Here is a 10,414-nt window from a genome sequence, read left to right as displayed (position 1 = left end):
CCGACTTCCCAACAATTATATTAATAATAAAATCAGAGTTAAATCATCAACGGAGTGTTACACTGCCTTTCAAAATTTCTTAAACAGAATATAAAACTATTTAATAAAACAACATTTATAAACAACAATAATTCGCAGCGAAAAAATATCTTTCAATGTTAAAACAACTTCCAATAACACCTTGGCACATGGCCTCAACAAAATATCTTGAAAGATTAAATCAACATCAACGGGTTCATAATGATACATAAGGAATGAAAACATGACAACAATTCCCCATCCCGTATGTATCAGAGCCCTAAGACACTTGAGCCACCACTTCTAAAATACTTCAATACCTGCAAGTTACCCATACGAAGGGCAACAATTCCAAGCAGAAGGGGTGAGATTCACAAACAATAATAATAGTTATTTAAATCATCAACTTAATTAAATAACATAATTAGCAGCATATATTCAACAATAATATTCATACTTCTTCATCTTTAAAAACACTTACTAAATCAACCAACGACGACAACAACAACTCAATCAACGACAACAACAATAACAACAACTCCCTCTACAACAACGACAACAATACAATCAACAACAACGACGACAAATTCTCCATCAACAACAACGACAACAATACAATCAACGACAACGACGACAAATTCTCCATCAACAACGACGACAACAACAACATCGAGGTAACACCATTTCCATCGTGTTGAATGACTAAGCATTCCGGGGCATAAGCCCCCAACAATTTGAATGACATGGCATTCCAGGGCATAAGCCCTCCACGGTTGAATGACAAAGCATTTCAGGGTATGAGCCCTCAACGGTTTCCTAATCATGAAAAGACTCGACTTGTGTATATCAACATACAACTCAACTACGACAACGACAACGACAACATAGGCAACGACAACGACTGTGCATAATAACTTATGACTTACTCCCCAACTTGGTCAACATCAACAACCTATGACTCCGTTACTTAGAACGACAACTTGCAGCCTTACAACCTAAACCAACATCTTGTATAATCCAATTGAATGCATTTATGCATACACCAACAATCAGCAGCAAATCATATTCAATCAACAGCAACATATAATAACAAGCAGCGAGACAACAATAATAATAACCATCATATACAACAAGTAGGACTCATATCAAAATCTTTCATATTATATAACTATCTCCTCATTTGTTCATCAACCTAAGTCGACGTCATTAAACATTATAAACATTCTCTCCGAATCTCTGTATAATCAAGAATAACTTCTCTCCTACCTCAAGGGTCTACTCATAACATGGGTTAAATACTCTTAGACACCTTAATTGAACTCATATTACTTCTAGTCTTGAGTCTTGGAATTATCCCGTAAGTTTTGGATTAACTTAAAAAGGGTTATGCTGAATTTTCATAAGATTTCAGTAAGACCTCCTTGGAGTATTTTCATGATAACTCAAAAACCAAAAATCATTTTCACGTCAAACCAAAGCCATTGGAAAGATAACAAAATTATCTACAGCTTTCATGTTTACACCAAAACCCAGTTCAAAGTAGAAACATGTGAAACAGACGCAAGAACATAAAACAGGGAATGCTGTCACTGGTCAATTTCGCTAATGGCGAAAACTGAGCTAATAGCGAAATAGTTACAGGGAGTTTCGCTAATAGCGAACTCCTAGCGAGTTTTTCCCTTGCTGTTACGATTTCTTCACAATTTTCACCTAGAAAAACCAAATTTCATCTACCCAAACCCCAAATTTGATAGAAAACTTAACCTATGATTATTCTACCACCTGAACATCAATTCTTTACACAATTGCCATGGTTTCTACACTTTTCAATCCAATAATCATACTCCCAAAACCTAACCCCCAATTCCCTATTCACCAAATTTATTCATAACTTTTGCCAAACAGATGCAGAATTATATAAACTAAAATCATTGCAAGTTAGCCTCACCCTTACCTTAATTCAGATGAACAAAGCTCTACAATTCTGATTCTCTTCACCTGGCTCTCCCTTGGTTCTCTTGCTTTCTCTTGTTTTCTCCCAAAACTGATGTACGTGAAAACAGTTTCTCTGACTCTTTCTAACTTCTCCCTTTTCTTTTCTAAACCTAATTCAACTTCCTCTATTTCCACTTAATCCCACACAACTCTCCTTATTTCTAAATCAGCCCCTTGAACTCCAAATATTCTAAATTCCCACTTATTCTATTAAATAGTAAAATAACTCATTTAATAAAATATAACACACCACATAATCAACATAATTATATAAAATCATATATAAAAAGACTTTAAATCAACCAATAATAATTAAATAAAATTGGGGCGTTACAAGAACCACTCCGTTACACTATAATGATGAGTAACTTCACAAAAGAGATATCAATGGGTTAAAAGAATAAGTCTCCAAACCTAATTCTACCCAAAGTCTCAATCTCTTCCCGTGACCAAGAGACTCAATCCTAACAGTGTTTTGTTCAAGGTGAACCAAAACAATCACAACCATAGTGCCTCCCGCTAGAGAAATCTCTCTAAACCCTAGTTTATTCTTTGTTTCTAAACCATTGTTTTCAGCCCTGTCTACTCTCTCTCTCTCTCTCTCTCTCTCTCTCTCTCAAGGTTTCATCTGATACAAGGTCTATATTTATAGTAAAAGCAATCCCTCAAAAATTGGAACAAATCGCACGCTGAAAATTACGTTTTATTATGCACCAGCGTAAAATCGTACTGCGATTTTTCCAGATCGTACTACGATTTTTCCAGAATCAGAAGTCCAAAAACTAGTCCAAAAATCATACTACGATTTTCCGAATCCTGCTACGATTATAACAAATTCCAAACTTCAATTTTGAGTCAATTTTACAACATTGAGAAACAACCTCCACAATTACATTTGGAGGGGAAAAGTACTCGTTTTGCTTTATATTCTCGATTCTCCATCAAGATCCATGAATGAAATCAAACCTATAATTTTCCTAAAGTACCCTAACAAACTAGATCTCAAATCATTCAAGTGTTCTTAGAAAAAGTATTTAATCTGAAGAAATTAAAAAGAGAGAGTAAAGACTTTAGAGTGATTTTGCAAATTGATTCAATAGTTTGTGAAATGAGTGGAGGCAACTATATATATATATATATATATATAGAGAGAGAGAGAGAGAGAGAGAGATAGGATCTGTTGACATCAGGTGTCAACGGATTTGTTGATTTTATTAACCGTTGATTTTATTTGATCTAAAGGTTTATATTTATTCAAATAAAAGTATCATATGACCATATCTTTTGAGATTTCCATGCCATAAATATTCATAATTTTTTTTTGGGAATAATTCATATTCCTAATTAGTTTTGTCGGTTTCCCTATCAGGAATCAGGAAGTTCATTGTTTGTTTATACACATGGTAAGAAGAAGATAAACTGGACTATCAGACTTTGATAGAGACAGCTACAGAAGTGGACAAATATGACATGGAGTCTGGGTCCATCAATATCTTCTGAGTATGGAGGTAATCCAAGTTTGATGGAGATCTTCCAAGTCTGATGAGGTCTTCTGAGTTTGATTATTCTTGAGAGTCCAATGAGAGTCTTCAACTTATGAGTAGCATCATTTCTTCTCATCCAATGGTTGACCTTTCTTAAGATCTTCTACCATAGTCTTTGAGCTTCTCTTTTGCATCTGATGCTCTCATGCATGTACAAACTTTGTTAAAATTTAATGGCTTAAATATGTAAAACGTCCCTGTAATTTCGCGTGTTTTTGCAAATCGTCTCTGTATCTTTTTTTGTTTCAAAATCATCCTTGTAAGTTGCCAATCGTTTGCAATTCGTCCCTCCCGTTAACTCCCGTTACAAAAACGTTGTGGTGGCAGACGAAGACACACGTGGTGAAGTGTGAGTTGGCAAAAGCTTGCTTATGTGTCAAGAGAGATGATGAGTGGCTAGAAAGGAGGGACCAAAACCAAAAGCGCAAAATTGCAGAGGGATGAAATTAAAAAAAAAAAAAATTAGTTCATTCCTCTCCCTCTATTTTTTCTTCTTCATCTCCAACCCCAATTTCTTCATCTCCAACCCCAGTTAAAAATGTGTATGTGTTGGATTTTTTATGATAAGAGTGCATCAACATATTCTTAGTTTTTCTCCCCAAAATCAAGAACACATCACACTAGGTAAAGGCTCATGATAGCACTTGAATTCCTTGATTTCATGTGAAGAATAGAAAAAAAGGGTGAGCTGAGTGTGTTGTTGAATTGGTTCAAAAAGAGAAGTAACATGGGGAATCACCAACAGAAACATGGCTGAACGAATTTCAAATATCTACTTCTTTTTCTTTCTTTTCTATTGAAACAAGAAAAAGAATCATGGAAGGAAAGGAGAAGAAGAAACATTGCACATCTAGGTGTATTTTTGGATCAAGCGTTTGAGATTTGATACTCTGAAATTATCCCTCTCAAACCTGTAGAACAATCACTCATTCTCCATTACAACAATGGGGGTCAATAATTTGTGGGACATTCTCGAATCCTGCAAGTAAACGGTTCCTTTTCACCCATCTCTAGTTAACTCACTTACTCACAATTTCTCCTTTCAAGTTTCTCCTCCAAAATTTGCCTTTTCTTGTTGAATCGAGTACCCTTTTGGATGAATTAAAACGTGTATGTGTTGGATTTTTTAGTTGTTGCATGAACAAAAAGGTGCTTTTGGATCTGTCTTCTTTGAGGATTTATGAATTTTTGGGTTTGGGTTTAACACTAAATGGGAAAAATGGGTTTATTTATGTTCATATTGTGGTTTAACATGTGAGTAATGCTTGGTACTTGCAGACTAAAATATGTTAATGCTTAAGATGGTAGAGTTTTAATTGGGGTTGGAGATGAAGAAGAAAAAATAGAGGGAGAGGAATGAACAAAATGTACGTTTTTTTAATTTCATCTCTCTGCAATTTTGCGTTATTGGTTTTTGTCCCTCCTTTCTAACCACTCATCATCTCTCTTGACACATAAGCAAGCTTTTGCCAACTCACACTTCGCCGCGTGTGTCTCCGTCTGCCACCACAACGTTTTTGTAACGGGAGTTAACAGGAGGGACGAATTGCAAACGGCTAGTAACTTACAAGGATGATTTTGAAACAAAAAAAGATACAGGGACGATTTGCAAAAACACGCGAAATTACAGGGACGTTTTACATATTTAAGCCAAAATTAATTTATGGTCCTGCACACTTGAACTTATATTAACATATCTAATTTTTCTTTTGTACTTTGCTATCATCAAAACCATAGAGGAATTGTACACAAACCAATTTTGCTCCAACATAATTTTCTTATAGCACCCTAACAATGTTGATCTCAAATCCCACAAGTGTTATTAGAAAAAGTGTATAATGTAAAGAAGTTTATAGAAAAGAGAGAGTAAAGACTTTAGAGTGATTTTACAAATTGATTTAATAGTTTGTGAAATGAGTAGAGCCAATTATATGTAGGTGAACAAGTTGGGCTAAAAATTTAACTGAAAAACAGAGAAAATTTTACTTGAAAATGGTCATTAAGGGACAAAAGGCACAAGCGTAACCTATAACAAAATTGTAACAAGAACCAAAATTAAAAAAATCTACAAATCAAATCAGATCGCAAAAACTTTTAAAACTACTACTATAAATTCCCTAAAAATAAAGTCTTAATTGCAGTTTTTGTCCCCCTATTTTCAAAATTGATAGTTTTGAACCCTCCATCATATTTTTGAACTAAAAAAAGGTGATGTGATATGTTTTAAATGTCGTAGTATATGATATAAAGATGGAAAAAATCAATATCGATGAAATCGCAAGATAGTTTCCTTAAAAAATTCATTTAAAATATGGTATATCATTGTAATTTTTGACAAAATATTTGATGACGGGACCAAAACTGGCGAAAATGAAAATAGGGGAACCAATTTTATAAAATTGTGAAAATAAGGAGACCGAAAGCCAAAAAAAACTATTATAATCCTAGGTCAAAATACCAGTTAAAAATTCTTCAACACTTCGGAGGCATAATCATTGTGTTCTACACGAGTCTCAATTTCAATGGGTGAAGAAGAAAACGACACCGGCAACCATTCTCCTACTGGTGATAGTTTACTTCACCGGCAACCATTCTTGCTGGATGAACTTGTCTTTGAAATCCTCTCGAGGCTTCCGGTGAAAACCCTCCTCCAATTCCAGAGCGTGTGTAAATCATGGAAAACCCTAATCTCCGATCCTCAATTTGCACAAACTCACCTTCGGAACTTAATCGTGGATCCAACCATAACCCATCAACTATTTTTCTATTCCCCGGCTAGTGAGCAATACAGAATCACATTTATCGCTGTGAAGCCATTATTCGAAAACCTACCAGAGCCTCCTAAAGAAATTGAGTTCAGCATGGAACACAAGTATCGTATTCTTGGTTCATGCAATGGGTTGTTGTGTCTATTTTCTGTCAATAAAGGTTATGTTAGACTGTTGAACCCTTCTATCGAATGGAAATCCAAAAAATCTCCAACCCTTGATTGTTATGATGATGATAAATGGATCACATATGATGGCTTTGGCTATGATCATGTGCATGACAAATACAAGTTGCTAGCAGTTCTGGCTAATGGATTTGGGGGACAAGTGACACAAATTCATACTTTTGGTGAAAATTCTTGGACAACTATTCCGAATTTCCCTTTTCCTGTCGGTAGATTTTCATTCTCAGGGAGCTTTGTGAGTGGCACTCTGAATTGGGTAGGCAGCCGTTGCAGTCCTAACGGAGACGTGATTCTTTCTTTTGATCTTGCAAATGAGACTTATAAGGAAGTGTTGCTGCCTGAACCTGATGGTGTCAATGTCCGCAGCAACTGTGTGCTGGATGTGTTGAGTAACTGTCTTTGTGTATGTTTTGAGTCCAATAATACTCATTGGGATTTTTGGTTAATGAAAAAATATGGAGTTGCTGAGTCATGGACTAGATTGATGATGATCCCTCTTGACAAGATATTGCAATGCTTACAATTCCGACCTTCTTTTATTCAACCCTTGTTCATGTCTGAAAATAGTTATGTCCTGCTGAGAACATATACCAAATTTTTCATATATAACTTAAATAATGATAGATTAGATTGCCTTCCAGGTAGTTATTATTTGTATCCTCATATTTATCACGAGAGTCTCGTATCACTAAAATTTTGAATACACATTTGAGGAGTGGAGTCTTCAAGGTTTTGCTTACATTGCTTTTTTGTTCTCTTTGTGAATTTTGTTTCAACTCTATTTACAGATAGTATTTTTGTTATAACTGGTTTGGCATTTTTGAAATATATAAATTTAATCAGTTTGGTATTTTGGAACTCTATTTACTGATGACTGCATAGTGGTCTCAAACATATGGTCTGTCATTTAATTTTGTATGCATATTGTTGTAAATTATAAATATAATCACACATTTTTTATGCTAGTCCCAGTTATTATATTACCAGGAGCACTTATGTTAATTAATTGTGTCAGTTCATTTTTAGTTGTGTTTGTTTATATTGGGAAAGACATTGTTATCTTGAAGTTATTTTAGTGGTTATTGGGAGGGAGATACCAAGTTCTTGAAATCTTGGGAGAAGCATATCCTTGTTTCTTTCTTTCATTGTAATCTTTTTGTTAAGAATTGTACTGTTGCGTGTAAGAAACTCTAGAGCAGTTACAGAATCATGCACAACACACACTTTCTTGTATTAAACCAGTGCTCATTCTTGAAAATCATGTTGTTCTGCTTATAAGTAACAAGTTGGTCTTCTACACCGTGGATAATGGTAGGGTGGATTGGACGTTTAGTTTGCATTTTGTTTTCCTTTTACAATTGCTTTCGGACGTTTAGTTTGCATTTGACTAATGTTATAACTGATAGCATACCATTTGCATTTTTGAATCAATGACTGCAAACTGGTTTTCCATCATGTCATTGCTATGACTATCTGATTGCTTTGGAATCAATGAGCTGTGAAGGGTGGTAATGCCTCTGTGCAAGATGGAAAAGCCTTTATTACAGTTTCTGCATATGAATGAAATTAGGTTGTTCAACTTCAATCGTAGTTTTTATTTTAATTTTTGTGGATAGACGAAATTACAATAGGTATTGAAAACTCTCACATAAATAGAGGAGTCAGGGTACGGACCTTGGTCACCGCGTCTGGTCTAGCAATTCCGGCATTTTTATCAGTTGAGATTATAGCTATTCTTGCGGGCAAAATCGTAGCTTTTCTTTCAATGTGAGATTTAATCCGGGATCAGCTATATCAACAACCAGTCACACGTTGTTTCCAACCCTTTAGCATAATAACCCTTTAGCATCGGTTAGCATTTCCCTTTTTACATTTGTTTTCATGGCTGATGGTCGTGAATTTTGGTATATTCAATGTTACGTACACAATGTTTTCATATCATTAGTTTTGTACATTTACTGGTTTGACATCTTGTTTGCACTTTAATTTCCTATCACACATTTGGTAAGCCTTGTGTTAATGTTATTACTAATTGCTTGGTTTATTGTGAGCAAAGTCTATTGCAACTTAAGCGTAAGAACAAAGACAAGTCACACTCTACACATCTTCTTGATAATGTAGTTTTACAAAATTCTATGCATTTGTCCCACCGTTCTCTATGATTGATGTACCTAACTAAACTCCAAAATATAACATTTTCAAGTCCATCATAATAATACATTACTACCCCTCAATGTTTACTAATTGCCCATTATCGCCCTTCCTTGCTATTATATATCAATCAAAATATGCATATTTCATACCACAAGATCACACAATCCATATCATTCCAATCTTTTGGAAGACCGTAGTAGTGACTCTTTCCCTCTTTAATCATCATGACTAAATTTGAGGTAGTTTTCATCTCAACACCAACCATTGGAAACATGGTTCCCACAGTTGAATTTGCTAACCATCTAACCAAACACTACCCTCAACTCTCTCCAACCATTCTCATCATCACCATACCAAAGCTACCACTCGTTAACACTTACCTCCAATCACGTCCTTCCTCCGCTGCTAATCTCCGTTTCATCCACCTCCCTACCATAGACCCTCCCACACCCGATCAATACCAATCCTTAATCGCTTACATATCCCTCCTCATACAAAAACACAAAAACAACATCAAAAACACACTCCTCAATCTCACAAAAACCAACTCGCTCGTTGCTTTGTTTGTTGACATGTTCTCCACCACCATCATCGATGTTGCGAATGAGATATTCGTACCTTGCTACCTCTTCTTTGCATCGCCTGCGAGTTTTCTGGGATTCACGCTCCACATTCCGCGACTCAAATCAGTTGAATTGGAAAATGAATTTGAAATTCCGACTTTCCAAAACTTGCTTCCGAAACTTGTTTTGCCTGACTTGGTTTTGGACACGAAAACTGAAGAAGACGGTTATTCGTGGGTTTCATACCATGCAAGGAGGTACAGAGAAACAAAGGGTATTGTGGTAAATACATTACAAGAGCTTGAACCTTATGCTCTACAATCACTTTACAAGGATTTGCAGCTTCCACCTGTTTACCCAATTGGACCGGTTCTCGACCTTGTTGGACCGGTCCAATGGGACCCAAACCCAGTCCAGTATAATTATATCATGGAGTGGTTAGATTTGCAGTCTGTTGGGTCTGTGGTTTTTCTTTGCTTTGGTAGCTTGGGTAGTCTAAAAGTAAAACAAGTACAGGAAATTGCTATTGGACTTGAACGGGTTGGGATTAGATTTTTATGGGCTTTACGTGGACCTCCGAAGGCCCAATTAGCAGACCCGAGAGACTATGCGAGTTACGAGAATGTTCTACCGGATGGGTTTTTGGAGCGGACTGTGGGAATGGGTATAGTATGTGGATGGGTCCCACAAGCCAAGGTACTGGCCCACAAGGCAGTGGGTGGATTCGTGTCGCATTGTGGTTGGAACTCGATTTTAGAGAGTTTGTGGTTTGGTGTGCCAATTGCCACGTGGCCGGTCTATGCAGAGCAACAAATGAATGCATTCCAGATGGTTAGGGAATTGGGATTAGCAGTGGAGATTAGGCTGGATTATAGGGTGGGTGGGGATCTGGTGTTGGCAGAAGAAGTTAAGAATGGTGTTAGTACCTTGATGAACAATAGTGATGAGATTAGGAGGAAGGTAAAAGAAATGAGTGAAAAGTGTAAGGTTAGTTTGATGGAGAATGGATCATCTTATACCAACCTTATGTCTCTGATTCAAGAATTGACAAAATGATCAACCCATATTAGATATATCATTTAATTAAAAAAAGATATTAGATATATCAATAGAACTTTGTATCTTGTAGGTTTAGCTTATGGCTTTGAAACCAAAGCTAGATTGATAATGCCTCTATGAAAACTGAA

The 10,414-nt window shown here is 35.9% G+C and overlaps 1 protein-coding gene across 1 annotated transcript; it reads left to right on the top strand.

Annotated features, from left to right (window-relative positions):
* Nucleotides 1-8,831: 8,831 nt before the first annotated feature.
* Nucleotides 8,832-10,414, top strand: LOC25486649 (UDP-glycosyltransferase 43). Its single transcript, XM_013608268.3, has one exon. The coding sequence runs from the start codon at nt 8,889-8,891 to the stop codon at nt 10,281-10,283; it is 1,395 nt and encodes a 464-aa protein (XP_013463722.1). The 5' UTR covers nt 8,832-8,888; the 3' UTR covers nt 10,284-10,414.

This window comes from Medicago truncatula, chromosome 2 (assembly GCF_003473485.1).
Source record: "Medicago truncatula cultivar Jemalong A17 chromosome 2, MtrunA17r5.0-ANR, whole genome shotgun sequence".
In the NCBI taxonomy this organism is placed as follows: Eukaryota; Viridiplantae; Streptophyta; class Magnoliopsida; order Fabales; family Fabaceae; genus Medicago; species Medicago truncatula.
The sequence above is the reverse complement of the archived record's forward strand: the minus strand, read 5'-3'. Positions and strand labels throughout refer to the sequence as shown.